Source organism: Drosophila erecta, unplaced genomic scaffold, assembly GCF_003286155.1.
Source record: "Drosophila erecta strain 14021-0224.00,06,07 unplaced genomic scaffold, DereRS2 tig00000021-arrow-pilon, whole genome shotgun sequence".
Taxonomy (NCBI): Eukaryota; Metazoa; Arthropoda; class Insecta; order Diptera; family Drosophilidae; genus Drosophila; species Drosophila erecta.
In genome coordinates this window covers 19,700,837-19,728,255 of record NW_020825198.1, presented here as the reverse complement: position 1 = coordinate 19,728,255, position 27,419 = coordinate 19,700,837, and the positions used below count along the sequence as shown (strand labels likewise).

At 42.3% G+C, this 27,419-nt stretch overlaps 4 protein-coding genes across 11 annotated transcripts; 2 read left to right on the top strand and 2 right to left on the bottom strand.

Moving 5' to 3' along the window:
- Window positions 1-3,680: 3,680 nt before the first annotated feature.
- LOC6545526 (E3 ubiquitin-protein ligase rnf146) lies at window positions 3,681-9,903 on the top strand. Of its 5 annotated transcripts, none has more exons than XM_026977376.1 (5): window positions 3,681-4,184; window positions 4,646-4,776; window positions 5,773-5,926; window positions 6,665-7,099; window positions 9,612-9,903. In XM_026977376.1, exons 1-5 carry the CDS (start codon window positions 3,854-3,856, stop codon window positions 9,857-9,859), a joined length of 1,299 nt encoding a protein of 432 aa, XP_026833177.1. In that variant the 5' UTR covers window positions 3,681-3,853; the 3' UTR covers window positions 9,860-9,903. The 5 variants fall into 5 exon arrangements, with proteins under 5 accessions (XP_026833177.1, XP_026833178.1, XP_015012977.1 ...); XM_026977377.1 differs by lacking the exons at window positions 6,665-7,099; window positions 9,612-9,903 and adding exons at window positions 6,008-6,147; window positions 6,226-6,622 and having other exon boundaries at window positions 3,682-4,184; XM_001973332.3 differs by lacking the exon at window positions 9,612-9,903 and adding an exon at window positions 8,439-9,175 and having other exon boundaries at window positions 3,683-4,184.
- A 1,468-nt stretch (window positions 9,904-11,371) lies between these two features.
- LOC6545525 (mitogen-activated protein kinase kinase kinase 13-A) lies at window positions 11,372-21,730 on the top strand. Of its 4 annotated transcripts, none has more exons than XM_026976792.1 (8): window positions 11,372-11,556; window positions 12,553-12,793; window positions 16,941-17,429; window positions 17,693-17,884; window positions 17,939-18,592; window positions 18,650-18,803; window positions 19,242-20,140; window positions 20,208-21,729. In XM_026976792.1, exons 2-8 carry the CDS (start codon window positions 12,636-12,638, stop codon window positions 20,602-20,604), a joined length of 2,943 nt encoding a protein of 980 aa, XP_026832593.1. In that variant the 5' UTR covers window positions 11,372-11,556; window positions 12,553-12,635; the 3' UTR covers window positions 20,605-21,729. The 4 variants fall into 4 exon arrangements, with proteins under 4 accessions (XP_026832593.1, XP_026832594.1, XP_015012978.1 ...); XM_026976793.1 differs by having other exon boundaries at window positions 11,372-11,568; XM_015157492.2 differs by having other exon boundaries at window positions 11,372-11,615.
- Window positions 21,731-21,823: 93 nt separating this feature from the next.
- Window positions 21,824-25,522, bottom strand: LOC6545524. The gene is made up of 2 exons (XM_001973329.3): window positions 25,437-25,522; window positions 21,824-25,374 (listed from the first exon to the last, which is right to left on the bottom strand). Exons 1-2 carry the CDS (start codon window positions 25,520-25,522, stop codon window positions 21,930-21,932), a joined length of 3,531 nt encoding a protein of 1,176 aa, XP_001973365.1. The 3' UTR covers window positions 21,824-21,929.
- Window positions 25,523-25,764: 242 nt separating this feature from the next.
- On the bottom strand, window positions 25,765-27,345 carry LOC6545523 (histone chaperone asf1). The gene has a single exon (XM_001973328.3). The coding sequence runs from the start codon at window positions 27,001-27,003 to the stop codon at window positions 26,347-26,349; it is 657 nt and encodes a 218-aa protein (XP_001973364.1). The 5' UTR covers window positions 27,004-27,345; the 3' UTR covers window positions 25,765-26,346.
- Between the last annotated feature and the right edge of the window lie 74 nt (window positions 27,346-27,419).

Genomic DNA, 27,419 nt, shown 5'->3' with positions numbered 1-27,419 from the left:
GCGCAAATCCGCTTATAAAAGTCAAATGTAATCTAAACCATTTCAATTTGCCCGTCTGTCTGTCGCCCAAAGGCGTCTCCTGCAGACTTCCAGGAGTCAACACCTTTCAAGGATGCTGCCACCTCCACTCGCCCTGCTCTGCGCCAGGACTCCCCTTGTTTACCCAGCAGCTCCATCTGTTTGGCTTGGCTGTTTATGCTGGGCATATTGATTTTAAAGATTTAAACGAGCGCGCGGAACAACAGGTGACAATTCAAATGATGCCCGTAAGTAGGCTAAACATCCCCTCGGGCAATTGATTTGTATTTGATGTTTATTGGGTATTTCTGGTGTCCAATTTGTTCGGCGGCAATTGAAAAGCACTCAGTGTGAAAATGGGAGGAAGCAGGACTTTTTCCAGCTAATTAAAAGTTTGCGCGCCAACAGAATCGAATAAGAAGTAAACGCTTATCTTTAAAGCCATAAAAAGTACGCAACTTTCACAGCAGGACCTTTTATCCTTGGGTCAAGTGTGAACGCTTAAAACTAAATCTCCTGCGTCTGGCCTTTTGTCCAAGCCAGCTTCGAATCTGAATAGAATCTGAATGGCCGAAAAAACTGTGAAACTGTTGCCTGTTTTTGCCTCTGCTTTTTTGGGGTGTCAAAAGCCACACGACACAGGACGCAGGACACAGGACACTTGGACCTTCCCTGATCTTCTTCTTTGTAGTCTGTCCCATAATCTTTGCCTTTTTATCGCCGCCCATCTGTTGATGTCTTTATTAAAAAAAAAAAGAGAGTAAAAGTAGCTGGAAAAATCCATTTTTAGCCCATTTTTTGTGGGTTTTATTGCCAGACGAGATGAGGGAAAGCAGAAAGGACACTTCTTAAGCATTTTATTAGCAAGCTTCAAGTTGTTTCGTCTGCACATAATTAAATAAAGCGTTAAAATTAAAAATCAAGATTTTCCCTCCATTTTTTGGGAACTCTACCTAGGACTCCAAAAAAATATGTTGCCGCGGGTGGGAGGGGCGAAAGGATGTGCCTGTGCACTCCGCAAAAGGACCTTTTCTCCTTTCAGATAAGCATTACAATGTCGTTAATTCGCTTTCCTTTATGCCGCGGCTCGGAATTCCTTGGCCTAAAGTACCGAAGGGCCGCGATAAGGAGCGAAAATGTTGCGACATTTTCCGCCTGGTAATTGTCCTTGCCAGGATGCGCGGTGTCCAAGTTTATTGCCTAACGACCGCGGCACGTTCCCCTCGTTTTTATATTTTAATTAAAAACCAGCAGTCAACTGGCGGTCGACGTGAAAGGAGTGGGATTCTGTGCTGCAGGGAAGGCGAGCTTGGAAAGTAGTTCACTTATAGGTATTGACATATTTACACACTCTGCTGGAAGACTCCTTCCCTAATTAAAAACCTTAAAATTGCTTAAAAAAATTAAACCAATGCATTGTTTTTATAGTAGAAATTAAAAGGTTTACTTGATAACTTAACTAACTTTCATTCTCTGCCATTAAAAGTAAAGTTCCTAACATTATTAAAGGACCAACTTAGCTTTTACCACAACAATAAAATAATGAAAATAATAAAAATAATAAAAAATATGCATTTTAGGTGGGTCATTCATGTATTTATGCTGTAGCATAATTATATAATTTTGCAATTCCTATATGTAGCACAGAGCTATCCACTGATTCGCTTAATCCATTAACCTTAAGGCTCTTGATTGCGCCAATACTTGCCGCAAAAATCAGCATTTTAATAGGAAACTCGTGCGAAATTTCGATCGTAAATTTATTAGAGCTTAGGCTGCACTGCCTGCAAGCCCAATTCACATGTGTCATCAGACAATTTTCGTTTATTAAGGGGATTAGGACCCAAAAAATAGCTATAATAAAATGGTTAAGGGAGAGCAGAACAAGCCAGCAAATGATAAAATAAAGAGCAATAGGCCAGATGCAAAAGTAGCTTATTACAAAATGAGGGTGCGCCAAGCGGCAGCCAGGAAATTTCCTTCTATTCTCCCTTTTTTATGGTAAAAACCAGGGTGACGAAATCTGGCGTGGGGAGGGCAATATTTTTATGCTTATGACGACCCTCTTTTGTGTTAATAATCTTGAGGCGTCCACCGTTGTAAACGGTTGTTCTTCGCCGGCCTGATAATTGCCTTAAGATTTGAGGTTTCTTCTCCTTCACTTCTGCGGGTTACTTTTATGGTTTTCGCTTAGTGACCGCAGGGCCATGAAACAATGAGGCGGCAATCATAATTTAAATTTCTGCTGTTTCTCGATCGTTTGCTGGCAAATAAAATTCAATTGTGCAGAGCATAGAACAATTATGCCAAAAAACCAAGTGCCGAAACGAGCACACAGGATAAAGGGTTGAGTGTCGGGAGTTCAAGGACTCGCCGTGCATATTAAGTAGTTAGTGTGCCTTTCGAATGGTGACGGGTATGCTGGATTGGAGTTGGAGTGCTGCTCGCAAATATAATTGAAATAAATATATAGATATATTTACCTACTGCCGCAAATCAAGCAATCTAGCATGAAAAAGTGCTAGTAATGGGTAGAATAAAAAACAAAGAATGGTAGAAACTAACAACTAATAAATAATAAACGAATATGGGTTAAATAGTGTGCGATTTACATGAGTTTATGCCTTGAAATCGGATGCCCAGGTAAACTTATGGTCTAAATTCTAGATACTAGGGTCTGTCGTTGTTGTTCTTATTTTTTGTTGGCTTTCTGAAAATACACATTCCCCAAGGCAAATCACGTCGAATGAGTGGCATCCCAGGACGGGCAACACATTTTTAAAACGCCCGAAGGGACACGTGCATTAAACAGCCCGGCAGGACATCACATTCGCAGTTGCAGAGTGGCAGAGTCGCAGGATCGTGGCAGAACGAGAGTAATTTACAAAACTCGTCGCCAGTTGACTTCAACGCGTTTGGCCGTCGCGCAATTAGGCAATTGGCCGCGAGTGTGAGGGTGTGGGTGTAATTGGCAAAAAATGACATGCAATTGCAGGGGGCGGCGAGTGCAAAAATAAACCAAAAATTGATTTTTATGTAATGAGTGCGAAGGTCCTGTCCAGGACAACTGCAACTGGCTGTTGTTGTGTCACTTTTTTGGGCTGTCGCATGCCGGCTGCATATTAAAAAGCGCGTGATGCCTTCGCTGGTCAAAAACGCTGGCCGAAGGCCTGTCAATTTTTATGAAGTTAAATTCTCGATGGAGGTGGGCTATAAATATTATGGCAGTTCGCTGCAAGAGGTGTTGCGTGTAATGAAGCGCATAATTTTAATTGGTTTTTGTGAATTTAATAAAGCATTATTAATGTGGCGGCTGCAGGTAGTGAAAGCGGTGGCAAATGCTTTAGAAATAATTACGATATCTCTTTAGAATGTGCACATACTTTATGAAATATGATTTATTGAATAATTTGACTATTTTTTTAATAGTAAAAATAGTCTTAGATCAAAAATTATCTTAATTTTATCTTAAATAAGCTTCAAGCTAGAAAGTTTATTTCCATATCAAGTTCCTTTTAAATAATTGTTAACTTTTATTTTAAATACTAGAAGAACTCAATGAACATTGAATCTTATACATGTTTATCAAATCATATTTAAATAGATTCCTTGGCGCCAATTTAGCACTTAACAACACTGACAACTCAATCAACGGTCACACCAACCCGAATTTAGTATTTGTGCTGACGACAGTATTTCAAAGCCAACCTCAGCTGGTCATACTTAAGCAGCAACAATTTTTTGTTTCATATTTTGTTTGCGAAAATTTTAAAGCAGCACGTCGACGTCAACAGCTCGCTTTCCCCGCTGCTGACGAGATCGACCCAGTCCTACCATGTCGCAACAACGCTCCACGGAGCAGAGCGCAGCCTCCAGCAACACAAGCGACGTGATTACGCTGGACGACGACGACGAGGACACGGATGTGCAATTCGTCGCAGTTCTGCGTCCCACCGCCCCAGTCATCGATCTCTGCCTGTCGCCCTCCACTTCCGCTGCTGCGGCGGCGGCGGCAGCGGCGGCTGCAGCCCACCCCGGAAACGGAAGTGCCGAGGATCCGGCGGCTGGATCCGCATCTGGAGCTGCTGCTGCTGCTGCGGCTTCGGACCCCGATTCACCTGCTTCTACGCCCGAGGAAGCAGCGATAGCCACCAACGTGGATGCAGGTAAGCAAAGTGGCCTTCCACCACCTTGTATTTAATATACATGCACTATACGAGCATAAGTACATATACATGTGTATGGAATATCATTTTGAAGGACTTCCTAAAACCATTTCAAAGCCATTCTAGATGCAATTGTGATTATGTCAACCTAACGCAATAGAATTCATAAAACCGCGAAGGGATACTTAAAATTTTATTAATTTTAAGCTGAACAGCCCTGTGATCGCCGAACAAATATTTATGGGCATTTTAATTGTATTGATTAGGATTATTGTTCTGTAATATTATAAAATGGACTACCTTTATCCCAATCTGCCCTTGAGTATAAATTGAAAAATCAAAAAAGGCGAAACGAACTGTCTCGAGCACAAGAGAAATACTATTGTAATATTATAAGGTTATTATTAATTTTGGTATTCATATGTATTAGATTTCATTTAACTTATTGCCTTCATTTTTAGCGGCAGCAGTTTCTGGCGAAGATTCCCCTTCTACAGCGGCAGCTGCCCTGGAGTGTCCCATCTGTCTGCAAACATGCATCCACCCAGCTCGTCTCCCCTGTGGACACATCTTCTGCTTCTTGTGCGTGAAGGTATGTAGCTTAGTAAGCCCAAGGCGGAAGCCTTTCCCGGTCACTTAGGAATTCAATTCACATTCAAACCCGATTTTTGAATATTATTTCTGACCAGCAAAAGCACCCACAGCACGTAGTCAAGTTCAAGGCTGTTCTTAACCCTTTGGGGCGACAGCTGGTTTCACTGATTAATTAGCATGCCAACCGAAGACGGCATACCAGAAATTATGTCATTAGATTGGCTTCCGGCCGGCGACTTGTCAATTGGTCTCCGTCTCCTGCCAACTTCAACCAGTTTCAGCCTAAGACTGCTACTCCAATTAGCACTCGAGTGCATTTTCCTGTTCAGAAACTTGTTTGGGCGTGAGAAAGTGTTAGTTCAGAGGCGAACCTAACTTCCTTAAAAAAAGTTTAAGCTTCCTGCAGATTATTTTTTTATTTATTTATTTTTTAGTTGAAAGACCACATTTTTTTATTCGAATGTACTAAACATGACTTAAAGGCCTTAGGTTGCTCCCATTTTCGTACTTTTGCGCTAATGAATCAAAAAAATTAATGTTTATTATTTTTCTATGATAAAATACCTTTCTGCATTTTTTTAATTATACCCGTTACTCGTCTTGATTAGGTTCAATAGCCAAGTCGAACTGGCCATGTCCGTATGAACGCCTCGTTCTCAGGAACTTCAAAAGCTAGAATGTTGAGATTAAGCATGCAGCTTCCAGAGACATAGACGCAGCGCACGTTCGTTTCCAAATGCCACACCCACTCCTACGCTTACAAACCCAAAAAAAGTCTCGCCCACACTTTTTTTGTTTACTTTTTTATATATCTTGTAAATTTGCAAAAAACTTTGCTTTACTTTGGTAAAACTTTGGTTTACCGATATTCCAGAAAATGCTGAAATTTCTCGTTTGCTTTTCCACTAGCTGAGTAACGGGTATCTGATAGTCGGGGAACTCGACTCTAGCATTTTATCTTGTTTTATTTATTTTTTTAATTTACGCTTTCCAGGGCGTTGCTTATAAGAACCGCCGCTGTGCTATGTGCCGCCGCGAAATTCCAGCAGAGTTCCTGGATCATCCCCAGCTGGTGAATGGCATTGAGGACATCTGCACCACTCGCGCGACCGAGGATGGCTTCCAGTGGTATTACGAGGGAAGGAATGGTAAGTATAATTAAGCTTCTGGTGTCGGCCATCCCTCATTTCCCATAAACCCCAAATCCTCCACGCACTTAACACATCTAGGGGGCTGGTGGGCCTACGATTCTCGGACCAACGGAGACATCGAGATCGCCTATGCAAGCTATCAGATATACAAGGCACAGAACCCTACTATTGCGGCAATATTCGATCGGGACCATCTAACCCCTGTCAATTACTATTATGTGAGCGAAGAAAATGTAATTTTCTTCAATAGCAATGCAGAGGTTGTATATCCGTCCAATAATCGTCCATTTGATCAGGGCGCTCTAATCTCACCCGATAACGAGGATCGGGACTCTCCAAGCCCATCCCGCGAGGATTACCTGAGCTCAGACTCCGAGGATCAGAACGTTATTAGGCCTCATCCAGGCAGGCTGCACATTCTGATCTGCGGGCGAATGTACATCATCGACTTTTTGCAGAAGATACAGTACCTCCGATCGGCTCCAGAAAAGCGTCGCAATATCATGCGCTGCAAGAGCTCGGATGACGTTCCTGGCGGAAAGAAAGGAGTGGCTGGACTGAGCAATAACTAAAAATACAACAACGCTTTAATAATTAATTACAACACCTAACTCCTTACTCATTCCGCACATCCATTTCCATAAAATCAAACTGTGATAAATGGCCAAATCATCGAAAAGAATTGGACCAATTCCATTCCGAATTTTTCTTTCTCGTCAAACTGTGTAACTTTAGGTTGGTGGCAGTACGATGACCGCACTAGTCAGGACATCGAAGATGCCTTTAAGAAGGGCGAAAAATCCTGTACAATTTTGGTGGCCGGCTACGTCTACATTGTGGACTTGGAGCAGCTTGTCCAGCAGCGGCAGAATGAACCCACTCGCTGCCGAAGGGTTAAGCGAGACCTAGCCACTATACCCAAAAAAGGGGTGGCCGGTCTGCGGATCGAAGGCAACCAGGTGACCAGCGATACTATCTTCAGCAGACCAACCAACACAGCAGATCCAACCACTGTGGCGGCAGCTGCCTCCAGTTTCATATCCACCATAGCAGCCACAGATGCTGCCATTAGGATTGCAAGCGACATAATCGGCTCCACGCTGGCTCATGCAGATGAACTCACTCGGGGACTGACAGCTAGCAATCTCAACGACGATCTCAGCAGCAGCGGTGAGCAATCCAACTCCACAAATTCAAACGATGCAGGGCGCTCGCCTGCCTCCTCACCTGCCTCAAGTTCCATGCAGGATCTGATCACGCGTGACCTGAGGAACACCCAACAGGTGATTGCCCACAACCAGCACACCATCGATCTCTTCGAGCAGGCCTTGAACGACTTTCAGGCGCTAGCCATGCGCAACTATGTTGACTCCAGCGATGAGGAGGACAACGACCAGGATCAGGAGCAAGAGCTGCGGGAACAGGAGCAGCTGGAGGCGGGCGAGCAGCCGCAGTCCAGCGATAATCCCCAGAGATTTTAGAAATTACCTACTTAGCAAAAAGCTTATTTTGTTGCTCGCCTAACCGATACATCTAAAGAAAAGATCAATGTTCCTTTAAGCAGATTTCAATTTACGGAAAGGGGAATGTTAACTAGAGAAATGCAGCGCGTACCTGAGAATATATCAACTAACATATATAACCATAGGCTCAGAGCGTTGGGCGTCAAACAGAAAAAGAAATAGAAATGAATGTCTACAGGGTAAAGAAACATATTCCTTAAAACAAAATCAAATATTGAAACATAGACGTTACAGCAGAAATATAAATAATCTATTTAACATGATACTCAACTTTCCTCAAAAAATGTAACCCAATATAAGCAAAAGAATGATATTCTTAGTATGAAATGAATAGGACAGCAGTAGCATTGTTTGAATCCATTTGTGTGGCCTGTAATGCTCTAAAAAATCTCTGTAACACCTCCGAATAGAATTTCGCAGAATTCCCCTGTACATATTTATTACATAATCAAGAGTTCTACAAGAATCCAGAAAAATAATCCTCCCTAAGGTCTCATTTGCAAGCAAGCAAAAGTAAATGCAACCTCCACCAAGGAAGAGTAGTGTGAAAAAGACAATATTTGTGAATTGAGATTAACTTGACATGGGTGGGATTCCTGGGAGGTCAATTCTGAGGAGATTCCCACTCACACAATTGATATTCAGTGCGTTTCTCAAATTGGAAGCGTTTAAAGCCTTTTAACTTATTTCACACAGTATCTATGTTTCAACACACAAATGTTTTGAGGTTTAAATTAATTCAACGTCTTTTTGAGGCGCACTGTGGTCAGGGGAATCAGAACCAGTATTAATTATTAAGTCGCCTTAAGTGCGTTAAACAAAAAACCGTTCTGTGACAGTTGAATATATTGATATTTTGTATACTCTAAGTTGCTTTAAATAAAGTATTTAAAGGAAAATTGTTAGTCAGATTAGGACCTATATATACTATGTGCTGCGATGGACACCCGATTTATTAATCTCAATTTTGTGACTACTATTTATAGATTCGTTTTCGATATGTACTCCGCCATTACTTCTAACAGCGAAATGCGTATTCGTTGCTTCCCTAATATCTACGATATACCTAAAGCTCTACTGAACCCGACTCCCGACTTCGAAAACCCCTCCTGGTAATATCAACAGCAGTTTTAAAATTATACCTCATAATGATCCCACTTGGAGATTTCTCCATCCGCTCACCGCAACTCATTGTGAACCTCATCCTTTCTGGCATTTCGTATATCGCATTGCCTTGATCTTTGACAACATTCGCTATCGCATAACTGACAATGAATGAAATGGTCTTAATTACAATCATTTGCATGGCGCATCTGGAATACAGAGTCTTTTCGGTATAGTTTTCTTATCCTATGGTGGCAGTTTCTAAACAACCGATTCGTACTTAATAATCATTTAGCTTTTTAACAATTAAATCAAAACCAAATGTGCCAAGAAACATTTTTTGAACAGCACTCGCTCCGGTATTTTTGACAGCACTGATAAGGCAACTCTAATTAACAGCACGTAGCATTTTCTGTCTGCTAATATAATTACATTTAATTATTGAATTAAGCATTTACAACTTAGTTTATACAAGATGTTAAGAAATAGATTTTGCTGAATCCGATATAAGCCGATTAGAGATCTGGCTTCTGTGCAAGATCACATTTGTAAGAATAGCTTCTAAGACATGTATTTAAGTTTGGCAATAAACAAACCACAAGACCTGTGTGAAATATTATTTAAATGCTCGCCTGCGAATGGAAGTAATAAAATCTTACATGTTTCATTTCAAGAAACTCGTCGTTATAAGTTCTTCACTTAATTTCCAGATCCATAACGGCGTATATTAACTATTTAAGTATATTACGTATTTGTGATGAGAATATTAAAGAATACATTAATATTAAAAAGGTATTTCATGATGGCAGTAGCTTAACTTTAAATCAAGTGTACCGTATTGCAAGGGAATCATGGGACTCTAGATTTTCTAGGAAATTAAAAAAAAAATTTTTTTTAAAGGGAATAAAAAACAGAACAATCCATAATTTTGAAGCACAAAAGGAAGAAATATCATTCCAATCTTCCACAGATACACTATTAGGGTGAGAACAACAATACCCACAAGATCCTTATCTCAATGATCCTCAACCACCCTTAACTTGGACTCGTTAAAGGCAATTATTGTGTTGGGACCCCATCTCATGTGGCACTGATTGACGGGAAGGGAACCTGCACCCTGGACATGGAACTGGACCCCGGACACTGTCCCTCTGTGTCCCTCAAATACCTGAAAACCTATGACTCATGCGCAATGGACCAAAAGAAAACGCCTGAGCAGCACGCAGGCAGCATAACAATTTATTGGTCAGAACAAACAAGAGAATGGGGACTAACTCTTAGAAGGGAAAAGCGGAATGTGTGATTGGGAAGATACACCGCGACAAAAACTATTAAAAGGTAACCAATAGTTGATAGTCACACCAGCAAACTGATTATCTGTTTATATAATCTGAATCCCAATTATTGTTAGTATTTAGTCTTTCATATTTAAATATTATTTCATATTTAGAATAAGGGTTTCCCAATTGTGAATATTAAATGCTATGATAACTATAACCCCATTTTATAGGTAAACATTTAAATGGTCAATGAATAACAAGTTTTTTCCACTATGTAAGGATGACCCCACCCACTAACATGGTCTCCAAAGAGATCCGTCCTCCTCTTTTCCCCGGTGGGTATGAGTCATCTTTGTTTACATAGAAATTATGCTACCTGCTGCACTATGTTATTTTCATTTTCTGGATCTACCTGTTGTGCAAACGTGGAGGAGCAGGGGAGTGGGATTCGACACAAATCCAGAGTCACTGTTTTCACAGCTCTGGTCTTGTATAACAATTCTTTGATGACGTGCCGAGTTCTACTGCATACCCGACTTATGACGTGCCGACTCTTATCAGCTTTAGTTAGGTTGTTTATGTGTTGCATTTAAGAACAATTTAATGTTTAATCTTCATATGTATTTATGTTTGTGTGTTGAGCGAAGCATATAATCAGGAAAAGCATCGTATTCTTAGTAGTTAATCTCATGCTTTAATAACATTTTTCCATAAAATTAGGCAACCAAAATTCTTGTTTAGAGTTTCACTAACTATTTGACTTACTTTAGAGCCGACAGACATATATATTATGTATGTATGTAGTACAATTTAATAACATTTTTCCATAAAATTAGGCAACCAAAATTCTTGTTTAGAGTATCACTAACTATTTGACTTACTTTAGAGCCGACAGACATATATGTACATATGTACATATGTATGTATGTAGTACAATTAGAAATACTGAAATCTTGCATAAACTCAAGATAAACATTTATGAAGAAGCTGACTTTAAATCACATTAAATGCGAAATATACCCACTATATAATAACAGATTATTCTAAAGTTCCAAAATATTCCAAAAGCGGCTAATAGTATTGTTAAAATCAGTACTTAATAGTTAAAAGGGATATAACTACGTTTGAAAATCAAAAATAGGTGAAAATGGAATTTATTTTTAATTCTATTATCATTTCCAGCATTTTATGTCAAAAGCTGAGAGGCTGCTGACATGAGCGCTTTTAGCCACTGAACACGATCGTGCACGTCGCGGACAAGAGCTTTACTTAGCTTTTAAGCCAGATCCAGTTTCATTGGCAACAACAAGTAGAATGGGGAGAGCAGAAAAAAAGAGGAGAGAATCGGAGTAGCAACAACAACAACAACGGTACAGTGCCTTGCCAGTGGATGCCTTTTTGTGGTTGGCCCTCCCGCGCAATCGCTCTCCCGCACACTTGCGCAGTGCAACGCAACCTGCGCTCGAAACTGGTTTAAGGGGAGGAAATCCGCAGGAGAGAGCGCGAGAGAGCGGATTGGAACTCGGTTTCGGCCAAAGCCAAAGCAGAGCCAGCAGCCAGTTTTTGCTTTTTAGTCGATTTGTATCTACCTTTGGTGCGGACGGTTGGTCGGAATAAACGCGTTTCGCAGCGGAGCTCCAAGAAGAGCAGAAAACCAGTCTTTAATTGTTCCATTTCAAGCTGAAATCAAATAATAGTTACTCGCCAATGGCCGAATAAAGTACGAATCAATGTAAACACCTCGATTTGCTGTGGAAAATTGCTGGAAAAGTGTGCAAAGTGTGTGAAAAATGTGCAAATACAAGAATTTTTATATTGATTTTCTTGGCCAAAAGAGCGAAAGAGCGAGCAAAAGGCAGCAGCGGAGGAAGAAGAAGCAGCAACAGCTCAAAGCTGCGCTGTAAGGCTTCCGCCATTGGTGCGAGCGAGAGAGAAGGGTCCCACTGGGTGGGTGTGAACGAGACAGCAAAAGCGAGAAATGTACACTGGTGTGTGTGTGGGAACATTTGTGTTTGTAGTTTTTGTTATGTTCTAGCTTTGGCCAAGTTAAATACAAAAAAAAAGTCCAACGAAGAAGTGGAGTTGCACACAGGAAAAATATGATATCTTATATTTGTCGTTCTTTTGAAACAACTGATAGCCTTTTAAAAATATAAAATTGCATATTATTCTAGTAAAAACAAAAGAAAATAACTATAATAATGAAATAATTGTATTACATCTCAAATAATTGGAAATCCATTTAACTTATAAAACCTGGATACAATTCTAAATAAATAGTTGATATCTACTTGTTTTTTTCTGTGTACAAATAAGAAAGAATACCTGAACGTGAGCTTGTGTGTGCGCCTATTCTTTTGTGCGATTCGCCTTTTAAAGGCATCATAAAAATAGCTCGGCCTGCAGTTTGAAAGTGAAAGAAAAACAACATTTAGCCGGAATGCAAAGTGAATAAATGGCAAGTGCAATTATCGACCCTTCTTCGCCGCTTGCTTGTGTGTGTAACTGTGCTTCCTTTGCGTGGGTGCTATTGCTGTCTCGCTCCCCCTCCTGCGCGCATATCCTTTTGCCCTTTGGCGTTTGACGTCGTTTGCTTCTTATTGATTTTCGTCGTTCATTGATAAGAGATTGCGCGTGAATGTGCGCGTGTGTGTGTGCGTGTGAAATGGGAATCCCCAGCCAAAAATGTATTAATGTTCGTGGTATCTCCATATAGCAACCCCTTTATTGACCAGAATGTCGTAAGGTTCGAACATAGAGCCACCAATACAAATACCCATACCATACCAATCCTGGACAATGCAACCGTTCAGCGACAGTCTGAGCAAAAGTCGCGATGATCTGGTCAATGTCGCCACCGCCGCCTCCCGGCAGCAGCAGCAACTCCACGGACGGAGGCGACACCACGGCAGCAGCCCCAATCTGTCGCTCGACCAGACCGACAATCTGCGAAGAAGGTGAGCATTATTATAAGGCATTAGGTTCTGACTATAAGTCGTCGAGGTTACTGTACTTGATGGGAAAGACAAAAACGGATTTTTCCCTAAAGACCATAACCTTTTTATATTCATCATAAAAAATAATCGTAATAGCTTCACGGTTAAAAGTTTTAGGGAGATTATTCTATGATTTGTTTTAAGTAAAGTTGTTTCATCTTTAGAAAATTTATTTAAAGAGCCATCGTTTTTTCACACAGTTGCCCAAATCTTAAAAAAAAAACAAAAGCAAGTTCCAACAAAAAAAAAAATCCAAAATAAATATTATTGACCATTAAAAACTTTAAGACAAAATCAACTTGAAATTTTAATTTATATTTCAAGAATATGACGCCAAATCGTGCTTAATTAAGCGGGGTAATCGACCTTCAAGGCACGCTGTATACAAGTTTTTATGTAATTCTCAAGCAACTGAAATACTTGAGCAGCCATAAAAATCATGAACTGGGTAACATAAAAACCCAAACTATCCGATAGATTAGTTTTGGATTATTTTTCCCAATTGGGAGCAGTCAGTTTCAGTTTCCTAGTTGGGAGTGTTTCGGCCAATAAGTAAATAGAAATCGGTGCACAAAATCCCCAACTCGATTTAAAAACATTAACAAACACGTGCAAAGCAAATACGCTTGTGGTGAAATAATAAAAAGTTATCACAGTAGATATTCATAGAGAAAAACCCTGGCAAAAAAGGTTCTTACGCCTACTAGCACACACAAAGCTGCAACAGATAAGCAGATAGATTTTCAATAGATTATAAAAAAGATTACTAGGAAAGAACCTTAAAAACGAGTAGGGATTACATGCACATGGAACTGTTTCCTTAGAGAGTACCCACTGTAAAAGAAGTTGGCAGATAACATTTGCGGGGGGGCGCAGACAAAAACTTCCTATTCGCGCACTCACACCCACAGCACGACCACCTGTATCTGTATCTGTGTGGATGTGTGTGAGTGTTGATCATGTGGTCCCCGCCATGGAAACTGGTTTCGAGTGTGACCAGATGGCTACCTGGCCTGGGGAGACCTCGAGATGGCTGGCCAGTCGATACAGGCGCTGTGGAATTTGGTCAGTCTGACAACAACAACGCCGAGTGATAACAGCAGATGGGAGTCGGAGCGGAGAGGGAGAGAGAGGAGCCGAGAGAGGCCATCCGAACTGATAATGCGGAGCTAGACCGTTATGCTCCCGCATGAGTTGCGATTTAGTTGGCGAAAATCAATCGCTTCTGACGGTCGCTCTCTGCGCGTGAAATTCGCAAGCCTGCCTTAAATTTCGTCAGTGTGTTTGTGCGACAACAAAAACAAAAGCGGGCTTATCGTCAAATCAGTTTGCAGCCGTTGTCTGTGTGTTGGTGTGACGCAGTTGTGCGAAATACGTGAAATTATTACATTTTTTTCCCCCAAACCCAACCAATAAGCAACAGTCTTGAAAAACCACCAACGAAAGTGTTACGCGCCGCATTCGTCTCTTTTTTCTTGTAATTAATAGCAACAAAAAGCGATACCAACTTACCTTGACGTCACTTTTTTTATTATTATACATCGGACGACAAAAAGTGATTGTTGTTGTTTTTACGGTGGCTGCTGGTGCTTGGCACGAACTCGCAATCAAAAGCTAGCAAACTTTTGTTGTTGGCCCAGTGCGTAAAAACAAAAAAGCAGAACTGCTGGCGAAAAGGGAGCGTAAAATTTTGCATTAATGCAGTCGCAGTCTCGTCGCATGAATGAATGAAATTCTTAGTGCGCGACAACTAATTACGAAAGCAAGCCAAAAAGTGCAAAAACAAATAAACCATGGTCTACACCATACCATTCTTTAGCCACAATGACCCGCCCGACATGATCATCACCAAAGAAAAAAGGTAAAATACACGCACCCGAAAGAATCTCAAGATGCACTGAGTCACAGAATCTCACAGATTCACCGCTGACCCATGCAGAAAAAAAAGAAAAGAAATGGGGAGACACCGCCAAATATCCGCGTTCTATGAACCGCACGCCAAAGGTCAAAACGTGCTTGGCCGCCAGCTCGCAAGTGAATATGTGGGGACGAAAATTAATGCTTTTTCACAAATTCATAAATAAACGAAAGGTTTTTGACATTTGCACGGCGGGTGCCGCAAACCGCGGGCGAGCAGGACGGCTATATTGTTTAAAAAACAGCAACGGTAAACTAATGCGTGTGTGATTTTTCTTACCAATGGTCAACAGGTAGGGCTGAATTGTCCATGTATGGAGTAAATCTTTGTATTCGAAAAGCGAAGATCAAAGCTCAGCGGTTAAAACTCTGATATATATTTAAATAAGCGATCCACATTTCACCTGAGAGCCACCCGGAATTATCAGTGTTGGAAAACTTACTCAGATAGCGAAGTAGCGCCTTCGATATATGTACATACATACATATGCTAAATAAGCGTTCTTCTTATTCAGGGGAAGCAGACTTTAGCATCTCAAGATTTTAATAAGCTTGTAATCCGTAAAGGGCACATGATAAAGATGATACCTATGTATGTATGCAGATTTGTAAATGTTAAAATCTATTTTCGGTTGGAAATGCGTTACAATCTCGTAACCAAAATTATAAGTCTCAGCTTAAATAGAGAGATATACATATGTATGTGTAAATATATGTATACTTTTGATATGATTCGACTTAAGAACAGTAACATTTTTCGACATTTTAGTACATTTGGGACCTCATAATGATTTACAAGTAAATTTTAAAACATAAAGCTATACATAAGAGCAAGGAAAAGACCTTATGGCTATAAATTCTAAATACACATTTATGTACTTTAAAGTATACAAAAATGGTATTTGACTTTCAATGTCAGAAATGTATAGAATTTCGTTCATTGTTTAGTCACATATTCAACAATTCACAATCGAAAAAGATATACATATATTTATGTATACGTGTATTTGCATAATAATTTCAACTAAAACAAGTCTAGTGTTAATACGAATTCCGAATACGTTCCCAGAAGAACAGTATATGACCCTAAATGCGTACACATGTGTAAGTGTGTGCATGAGTGTAGGTGTGACGCAGCTGCTATACCTAAAACATACATATGTACATAGGTGATTTCGCCTATCATACTTTCTACTCAGATTTGTTGTGCTCTTTATTGCCATTCTGGCAGTGAAAAATGATAAATGTTTTTTCACCTGCTGCCGCATTTGCACTTCACCCCTCCCCTCCCCCATCGTCCTGTGTTCGTTTATCTTATCGGAAAAAAAGCAAACACGAATTCCAAAAGGAAGGCTTTTTACATACGTACATACATATGTATGCGCAGAACTGAAATTCGAGCGATCACTTTTCTAATATTTATTTGCTCGGGCTTGTTTTTATCAAATTGGGTTTTTTTTGGCCATTCACTGTGTCAGCACAAAAAGTGATTATTATGGCGTGTGTAAACATAGAAATCGCGAAAGCACTTTGATTATCTTACGAACGATTTACTAGCAGTAAACTATGGCTTTTGTAACGTTCTTTTCAGGTCAACTGATGCTGAGCGACTTTTATATCACCAATGTTACGATAAGAAAATACTATTTAAAGACTATGCGTAATCGCCACATTTTTAGCAAGCTTTTGATTGATAGATAACCTGCGAATGTGAAATTACTTACTGAAAATCAAACTCTCCCAAACAAAATGCGTGATTTTCTTAGGTACACATGATGTTTGCTTAAAGATGTCTATCAATCAGAAAATTATTATAATTAAGGAATTCACATAGGTTGTAAACTATCCAACTATCGACCTACCAATATTCCGCGGATCGGGAAGTTTTTGATTTTTGTTACTTGTGTAGTAGTTTGAGCTAAATGTAACTTGTATTTTCAACGTAATTTGTTAATATTTAATTATTTGACATTATTTCTATAGAAAGATAAACTCGACTTTGCAAACCCTTTTATTTAGTAAGATGTTTTAAATGTTATGAATCTAGATTAATTGTTATACGTATTTCAGATTTAGGACAGATGATAGATCTTTCACCTTGTATGTTCAGTATCCATACCTTCTATTTATATATATTATTGCGTACGGATTTTGTATATTAATCCCTGTACATATCTTGATTTCTCCACAGCATGGCTTGCCTGCAAGATGAGTTCAGTCATCTAGGCATCGCCGCCACAGACCTGCCATTCAAGTCATCCGACCTGGACTCTCCACCCCGCCTGCAGCACCACGACAACTATGCGGAGATCACGGACAGCAGTGCGGAAAACACGTGCCAACAGCGCTGGCCACCTCACGTGGGAGGAGCAGCGGCGGCCTTTGGACATCCGGACAAGCCTATTGGCTGGATGTACGGACTGCTGGGGTGCATGAAGCCCGTGCTCTCGTTCATCGGGAAGACGGGGGTCATCGAGGTGAAGAGTCAGCGGAGCGAGGACTGGCAGATTCCATTCGAGTCCATTACCGAGTTGGAATGGCTGGGAAGTGGAGCACAGGGAGCCGTCTTTAGTGGCAGACTAAAGAACGAGACTGTGGCTGTCAAGAAGGTGAAGGAACTGAAGGAAACGGACATTAAGCATCTCAGGAAGCTCGATCATGAGAACATTATTAAGTTCAAGTGAGTACGGGAGTAATATATATTCATTGACAAAAATAAAAAAATGTTTAAAAATAAATTTCACCCTTTACTACGAAAAATAAAAAATCCATTATCGCATTTTTGGTTGCAAATGAAAAACAGTTATTTTTCCCATTTAATTATCTTTGTTTTGTTATAAATAACTCAATTTAGTAGCAAACAAAAATTATTTTGAACAAAATATGTATTATATGTATTTAGATGTATTTACTTATGATGATTAATATTTGTAATCTTTGCAGAGGAGTTTGCACGCAGTCACCGGTATTCTGCATCATCATGGAGTTCTGTCCGTATGGGCCACTGCAGAATATACTGAAGGAGGAGCAAGTCATGTTACCGTCCCGCTTGGTCTCTTGGTCCAAGCAAATTGCCCTGGGCATGCAGTACCTGCATTCCCACAAGATCATACACAGAGATCTAAAGAGTCCAAAGTAAGTTAAAGAAACATCATCAAAAAGCAAATTATTAACTCTGCTTATTTTTAGCATACTGATTAGTACAAATGAGGTGGTGAAGATCAGCGACTTTGGCACCAGTCGCGAGTGGAACGAGATCAGCACCAAGATGAGCTTTGCTGGCACAGTGGCCTGGATGGCTCCGGAAGTGATCAGGAATGAGCCGTGCTCCGAGAAGGTTGATATCTGGTCGTATGGTGTGGTGCTCTGGGAAATGCTCACCTGCGAGATACCTTACAAGGATGTGGACTCATCAGCAATAATCTGGGGTGTGGGCAACAACTCGCTCAAGCTGCTGGTCCCGAGCACGTGTCCGGAGGGATTTAAGCTGCTGGTCAAGCTCTGTTGGAAGAGTAAGCCCCGCAATCGGCCATCGTTCCGGCAGATACTCTCGCACTTGGATATCGCCGGACCGGAACTCCTAAGAAAAACCGAGAAGCAATATTTTGAGTCGCAAAAGTCGTGGAAGGAGGAGGTGCGATCTCACCTGAAGGAAATTACCCAAAATGGCACTAACATACACAAGTATGAGCAAGATCTGATTAAGCGGCGCACGGCAGAGTGGCGACATGCCCAGGATATCAGAATGGTGTACGAGGATAAGTTGCAGAAGACCAACCAGCTTTTCTTCGAACTCAGCGAGTGCATGTCCCAGTTGCAGGAAAAGGAGAAGGAAATCGCAGAGTAAGTTCATAAGTTATTTAAGTAAGTTTCATTTATTTAAACCCCTGCGTTTTTCAGACGAGAACGGAAACTGCCAGGTAGTGGCTATAAACCCACTCGACGTTTGGGCAACACACTCCGAAAAATGCAGCACTATCGCCGACGCCTGAACGCTGCTCCTGCGGCCATTCAGCAACAATCAACCACGCCAGATCCAGAGACTACTCCGGAGGTATACAATTTTGAGTATTTATATATCTTTGCCGAATCGCTAATTGGACTTGATTTCGCAATTACCTTATGACCACTAAGGGAATATGAACACACATTTCTTTTTTTGTATATTAACAACAGAGAAGTTTGTGCTTGTTTTATAAATAGGCATTTTTAGCTTCTTTGAAATATAAGCTAGCTTATTATAGCACTCGTATTTTTTTAATTTGCGTGGTTACTTTGTAGAAAGAAAAAGCGATAGATAGATAAAGAAAGAAAGCGATAGAACAGCCAATTTTAAAAGTTTGATATTTTAATGTATCGCTTATCGCATTTGTTCCTTTCGTTAAAAATGAGATTAAATGATTAATTATGGCCGATGACGCATAATTTTGAAATGTATACTTAATATCCATTGGTGAACATACAAATTATACAAAATCTCTCTACTTTGCAGTCCCCTGTGAAGTGTATGTTATATGCCCAGCTGGATAGCAATTACCAACCCAAATCGTATCTGGCCAATATCATCCCGGGAAGTGGCGTTGGCACCACAATGCCCAATAAAAACAAGAAGAACTTCCGGCATCGGCGCAACGGCTCTGGATCCTTTGGTCCACCACCGAAGTACAGCCCGACGCGGGATCGTCGCTACCAAAGCGAACCGGAGAACCGAAAGGTGCAGCTGGTGGAGAGGCAAACCCAAACGGATGCCATGGACGTGAGTGAAACGGATGTTAGTCCGAGCGCAGAGGCCCCTCGATCTCAGCCCATCGATGTGCCAGTTCCGAGTCATCGCCAACTGCCGCTGCAACTGCAAAGAGTACAGAAAATTGCCCAAGCTCAAGCGAGGGCCCGAAGTGGAAGCACCTCATCCGCGTCTGGCGCCGTGAAACCCGCTTGTCCGTCGAATGGCAACTCGTTGAGCACCAGCGAGCTGACCTACCAAGATGCCTGCTCTAGTCCCGATCAGCTCATCGACGATGTGATGAACAGTAACGAACGATTGGACATGACTGAATGCTGCAGTGACAACGAAAACCTTGAACGTCTAGGCCGCAAAGTCATCGAATTCATTAACGAAAATCGCCTGTCCATTCAGTCAAACACGAACTCCATCACCAATACCGATAATGGAAACGGAGGAGCCTCACCTCTGGAATTGCGGGAGAGCGGTAACAGTCCGTGTTTAAGTCGTTGCAGCAGCACACATAGCAAACGGCGGAAGCAACCACTAGGGGACAATGCAAACCGCAGTTCGATAGGCAATGCCAACGGGGAGTCCCATGAGCAGGACAGCTGGTCGGATGAGGAGGGCGAAACCACGGACTACAAGTACGCTCTGCGGAGAAGAAGGTGAGTTTGCTCGATTTGTGCCTCGAATTTGAGCTGTAGGGTTAATGCGAATTGTCTCCCATTTCAGCATTGGCCGCCAGCCCATAGCTCGTGGCATGCGACCCCGCCGCAGTTACAAGGCTCCACTCTCCCAGAAGATTGCCATCCACAAGCGCAATGTGGTCATCGTCTCAGACGAGGAGGAAAACACCTCCGAGTACAGCCACTCACCCTCCAGTCAGCACTCGACACTAGAGAGCAATACCGACATTGCGGAATTAAAAAAAACTCAGGCCACATCCACCTCAACCAACAGCTCTAGTGAGCCAGAAGACGATTCGAGTGATTCCAGCGATGAGGAGCTGGGTAATCGGCCGACGGAAGCCAAGGCTGAGGGCCCAGCTTTGCCCATGGGCGCCGTGCGCAGCAGCGATATTATATCTATACCTACTTTCGAGGCTGATGGCGCCGTTAATATGGTCTAACCTGGTACGATATCTAGTCTAGGTGAGGGCCCCTAAGTTAAGCCCAAAGTTCGAGTTGTCCAAGTTAAGCAGCAAAAACTATCTCCTATATACTCAACGAGAAATCGACCTAAACTGTATGGTATTATCTATGTTCATGTCCAGATGTCTAGCTCCTCAACTTTATATGAACCAGAGTAAGCGGAAGATTCTCTCCAAGCGTTGATCGCCTCGGAGCAGTTTTATTCCAGCACACAAAGACCTTTGGGTTGGAGCGATCTTTGCTCGTGTCGTACTCGTATCACATGCATTTCCTATTTTGCTAAATATAATTTCGCATTAGGTTTAGTTAAAATTACCCTTATTCTTGTCCTTAGAGAACTGCCTTTGTAATATATTTAAAAAATGTCATAATTGTACATCTAATTTAAGCCATTAGGTATAGTTTCCGTTTTGATAATAAGAGCTTGAACCACAACTCAAAGAAAAACCCAACAAAAGCCCAACTACAAAGCAACAAAAAATAGAATTGGCCTCAGGCATTAATCAGTAATGAAAGGGAATAGGACGAAATAGTCAGGGATATTTTTTATAAACAAAATTTGCTAAGAACTAAGGAAAGTGTTTTTAAGAAGCGCATTGTACGTATAATTTTGACGCTTTCGAGTGCAAGTATTCCACTTATGTGGGTATCTAGCCCTTCGATCAACCGAGAAGTGTTACTTTCTATATGCACAAAATTCCAAGCTTCAGTGCCTTAATGCAAACACAAACAGAGAATATGTTTTGGATAAATTAAATAATAAACTGGTAGATCTAACCTCGGCTATGATGTGGCCATGAGCGCTTTCTAGAGCTAATAGACAACTTACGGAGCAGATAAGTATATATTTGGTCAAATACGTTTCGCCCCTCTGGAAATCGTTCAACTGCTGCAAACGAATTACAAATTTAATATTATTCTATATACACTGAATATATATATTCTATATATTTACACACTAGTTGGATGTTTAGCTTCGTAAGATATGTCGTTTCTTCGTGGGCGACGCTTCTCTACTTTATGTATATGTATTTCATATTAAGTTTAATTTTAACGACTCATACGAATTAGCAATAATAATAAAATGAAAACTTGCAAGAACGCTTATGCCCTTGAACTTTTATTGAGGCTAGATCCTGGTGAAATATAAACGTTTAAATATAGTCTCCTTGATAGGGTATATAAAATTATGAAGTTTTTACAACCCAAAAAAGGATTTCAATTTGTATTTGCTATTATTTGCCTCTAAATTTGTTTAGTTCACTACAAATTTGATTCTGTCTAAAGGCGATCATTTCGAGTGTCAGCAAGCCAACAGTTTTTGCATCCTCTTGTGGGGAGGATCGTCCTGCCCCGAGCGAAGCATCTTGAGCGCCTTCTCCTCGCGCGAATCGATAATGTGGCACACAACTTCGGACTGCTTGCGGAATGCGATCAAACCAGCGGTGCCCGTAGAGAGATCGAGGTGGCGAAAGCGATCGATGTCGCAAGTGCAGCCATCGAAAATGTAGAACCACGTGGCCGCCGACTCCGACGTCTTGGTTGGGCGATGCCTGAAGACCACATAGTTGCCCCACGGCGTCATCGTGAGCACCCGGTTGGCCACTTTGAAGGCGGAGCTCAAGACCCGGTTCAGGCTCTCCACGGTTCCACTCTCGGATCCAGCGACGGCCAGGAGCTGGGGTACTTGACTAAAGCCCGGAAATCTGACCGGGGTTCGGGACGCGCTTTCCTCCATGGGATCCTCATCGGGACCACAACAGCAACAGTTTTTGGGGTGTTCGTTACATTGCCCTGCACTCTGGCCATTCTTCTGTGGGGAAGGTGGTTTTTCTTTTTGGTCTAGTTCATGGACAAACTTGGAGACAGCCGGTGTATTAAAGTGGGCTGAGACCAAAGGAGCCACTCCCAGACTATTCGACATACACACGGATTGCTGGAGTATGTGAGTTTCTTTCCTTGTCTCAATGGGCGTGGTCATATTCATGTGTGCTTTTCGTAGGAGCATTACTCCCCTGTTGGCAGTTACTTCTTTTCTGTCGCTCGATTCCTTATTGACCACCTGTGATCGTTTACCAATGGTTTCCTTTGGCATTAATAATTCTGGGGCAGTGCCTGTAATGGGTGTTCCCAAGGGATCACCTACGTTGGCACCCATCTTCTTTGAGGGTGTTTCCCGCAGGTAACTCTTACCAGGTGACCTGTTTCTAGACTTGGAACGTAAATGGGACTTTTCGGGAGAACCAATTTGCTTAGTGTTTACGGATTTTTTCATAATCTTTCGAGAAGTATCCTCTTCCTTGGATCTGTATCTTACTGGAGATACTTCCGGAGAAGGACTGGAAGCCGTACCCCCAGTTTGTCTGGAGGACTTTATATTTTTTTGTACAATTCTACTTGAAGACCCGTCTCTAGATTTGGAACGCTCGGGCGATGTGGCTGGCGGTTCTCTAGTTGACATGCCTCCAGCTTGCCTTTTGAATTGTATATTGTTCTTCGTAGTCCTCTCAGGAGATGCCTCTTCTTTTGATATGGAACGTAGAAGAGTATTGTTTGGGGAACGGTTGGACGATCTGCCGCCAACTGCCCTAGACTTCATAGTTCTTTTAAGAATCCTGCCAGGAGGTGGTCCTGCGTTAGGTGTGGATTTTACAGGAGCCCTTGATGGAGGAGAATCGGTACCGAGGTCAGCTTGCTTTAAGGAGCTCCTGCTTCTTTTTATAACCTTATTTGATAAGTTTTCTCTAGATGTGCCACGTCCAGGTGACTTTGGAGAAGAGTATCTGCCACCCGCTTGCCTAGAAGAACTAGCGAATCCCGTGCTCTTTTTACCCAATCCAGGAGTATCATTTTCATTTGTCGCCCTATTGGCCCCCTTTTTGGGGAGGCCCATTCTGGTTTTGGAATACGTATTTTTGCTGGGCGTCATGCGACGTGCACATCTCCTATTTGTTTCCTTTAAGGATTCTGTGCGCATTTCCAGCTCTTCCTCGCAAAGTTCGCACTCTGCGCATGGCTCCTGTTGCTCATCAAGGATTTTGAAATTATCAATGTCGAATTTATCTGCAGTGAGACTGACCACATCCTCCTCATAGTCGCTAATCTCCGCCAGGGCTTTATTACACACCCGGACGCCTTGCTGTTCATTGAACAAGATGGGTTCGTTCAGAGACTTCACCTCCCAGTTGTCCTTATCATCGGGCAGAGGAGCCAAGGCGTATCCGTTTGGACACTCGGCGAGATTGCGTATACGCACCACGTGGACATAGTAGGCAGACTGCCGGTTGGACTCCTTCAGCAGCTGGTGGAACACGCTGAGCATGGTCAACTGGTCACGAAACATGCGCACCGTGGCCCACTTGGCGCCCTCAGCCTTGTCCTCCGCCACATGGGTGCCCACGATGGTGTGGCGATAGGGATCAAGGAGGTAGTAAAACCCATCCTTAAGCCAAATGGCGTACATCTGATTATTGATCTGAAACACAACGTTACAAAATTCCTTGAGAGCCTCCGACACGTGAGCTTCGAATTCGGTACCGATGATGCGGACGCCACACTTCCAGTGACCCGTTCTGACAGTCGGGATCAGCTTGAGTTCCAACACAAACTGTCCCATTCTAAGTTGGGTGGGAAAGGTGTCCAAATCAATGGGTCGTCGATCCCTCAAGCAATCCGACCAGCAACTTTTGCACAATTCCACTCCATAGCTGATTAAACGATCCAGCATATTAGTGTCCCAGTTGGCCGGGTGATCGATTTTGCTAGCCAGGACGGAGGCCACGGCCACCATCAGGCTACTGCGATTCCTCACCGGATCGTCTTCGTTTAACGATAGGTGCAGAGTGCCCTTCAGATAGGCATAACTCTTGTTTACCACCTTGAATTCGATGGATCGGTGGCTGGTGTCGCGCATGTAGATGCGTCCATCCGGGGTCTCTAGGCGCACAACCACCAGTTCCCGGATACTGAACTCATCTTCCGGAGAGATTCCGCTCAAGTTGCTGGCCAGATGGACAACATTATCAATGGACTTAAGGCACACTAGCATTGCCACTCCGTTGTCCTTCACGGTTGCCAGGTCGTCCTTGCCTCTGCCCTTTACGTCCAGGACGAAAAAAACCTTTTTACGCCGCCAGATTAGCAGGTGCCCCACTCGGGTGAGAAGAAGACAATAGCGTCTGGACTTGAAGAAATTCTGTAAAATGGTCCTTAGATTGTTGATGGTATGCTCGGGCTGCTGCTCCAGCGGCTTTGTTCCTACCCCTAAATAGCGGGGTTCCAAAGCCAAAGTAAAGGTGTGTCCTTCGAGATTGAAATTTCTCTTGATCCGCTTCTCTTCGTTGGTATAGATCTCTGGCTCGAGCAGTTTGTTTTCATTTGGGTCGTCCTGCCCTTGATTTACATCCGAGCTGGCTCGAAATAAATCCGTGCCCTCCTCCAGCAACATGTCGATCTTCTCTGCCGTCCAGTCCACTTCTGGCAGGACATAAATCAAGGCAAATGCCTTCAGATAGGTGGCGAAGTTAAGAACATTTACCTCCTGCTGCTTCGGAGAACTTCCGCAGGGATTGTTTACGGTGGCATTTGAGCAGACGAGTCCCACAGGACTACCCAAGGAGTCGGCCTCCACGTCTGAACGATTGGGCACCTTCTCGCAGAACTTCCAGTGATCGCAGCTAGGTTCCGCCTTAAGAAACCCTCCGCCGCAGAACTTGCCGCCCAGATCAAGATCCGAATAGCTGAGATACCTAAGGACGATCAGGAGGACGGTTCAGTTTAAACATTAGCTAAATTCCGGAGTACTCTCCACGTATTGCTCGAGTTGCCCTTAGTACTGCGAGGACAACAGCTCGGGGCGCTGGCCAAACGGCCAAGATCCTGTTGGCTGATCGACATCCTCAGAAATCTGTTACTTTAATTTTGTACAGCAAAAATTTTCCGAGTTTTTTTAGTTTTTGTTCTACTGGAATTTTTGCTGAAAATTGCAGAAAGGAAGAATTGATCCAATATTATTTGTTTTAAAAAAATTTCCAGAAAATGTGGAGTCCAAATTTTAAAAAACTACAAGTTGACAAAAATACAGGTTTTCAAATATTTTTCGAAATTTTTAAAATAAATAATTAAGACATTTTGTCTAATACTGTTCTGATAATCTTATATTTCCCTCCTAATGTGGTTTAATTTCCCATTTTTTACATAACTTTTTTAAACAATATTCAAATCATTCAGGCAATAAATCAATTCTCTACAAAATGCAATTATTGAAAACAACGTTTCTTTCAAGAACATGACTAATTGTTATAAGGTCCTTTGCCACATTTTCTACTCAGTCATTAAATCAATGCTGTACAAAAAAAAGTGCAATTATTGAAAACGGAGTTTCTGTCAAGATATGGTTAATTGTTATTAAACAGGGTTAACTTAACTTTGACAAAAAGGTAATAGTCATCTTCAAATGCAAATATGTGCGCACTCATATGCATTCAGAAAAAAGTTATACATACATAGCTAAGAAAATTGATAGTTTAAGAAATAATTTAATGTATACATATATTTTTGCATTAGTTATTAATTACTTAGAAGTAAATAGGGGGACGAGGATGAGAACTGCTAAGAGCGTCCGAATCGGGATACCCCGCAAGTTATCCATTGTAGCCCACGTTGGTTTGAGGGGAGAGACAGTGTGTTGGTGTGGTCATTGTTTGGACTGCCGGCAGCTCTCAACATTCCATGGCCAGTGAGTTGGAGTTCTCGTTCAAGGCCTTAATCCCGTTCTCGATGGGCATGGCCAGACTGTTGTCGTCTTCGGGATGGACAACAACTGAAGCCACCTCCGATGTGGACGGTCCATCGGTGACCATTTCATCTTCATGGCCGTTCTCCACGCCGTTTCCATTTCCGTTGATGTGCCCGTAATCCCAATTGATCTTGAAGCGGGTGACGCGCGGCTTGCTGGCCAGGATGTTGCGCGTCAGCTTGTCGAAGAGAGGCTTCGTTGGCGGGTTCTCGCGCATCTCCGGGTCCGCGTAGTCGTTGTTCACATAGTAGCCCACACGGACAAATTCCTGGCCGCGGTAGGAGCAGGTTAGCAGGACAATGGTGACGCCCACCGCATCTGGTTCCGGGATTTTGCTGACGTCTGGCGGATCCGCCTGGAAAACAAAGATGTGTCGCCCCTCGGGCACAGGTCCCACGTATATGGTGTCCAGCACTTGGTCGTGCTCCTCGGACTCTGCCGAGCCTACGTAGATCATCTTCCACTCTAGATCCTCCTTCAGCTCCTCAATGCACTCGAACGTCAGCTCGAACTGAAAGGGGTTGAAGAAGCTGCTCGGGTTGTCCAGCACTACCACATTGGTGATGTGCACCTTGGCCATGACTGTACCTCGAGGATTGCAGAGCGTAGACCGAGTTTTTCAAGATTCCTTCTTCGGCGCGCTTTTTTGTCAGCGGTTCTGCTTTTGCCCGCCTGGGGAATTGCGTGTCTTTGCAAAATCCACCTGTTAAACGCTCGGCAAACACTTGATATTTGTAGTGGAATGCTAGTAATTTGTTTTGGTTATAACATAAATCAGGTTTGTGCAATTGTCTGTCGCTATTTTGAGTTTATTTATCACAATTATTCCGCTTCTTTTCTCACAAATTTCGTGGTGACAGCTGACTTCTTTCCCGCGCTTCAAAGTGACCGTTTTGTGGCGCAAGTGGTGGCGGAAAACTCACCACGACAAGTGGCGGAATGTCAAAATACAACGATAGTTGGTTGGTGATCGAGCTTTAATATTTTTAAGAGTAC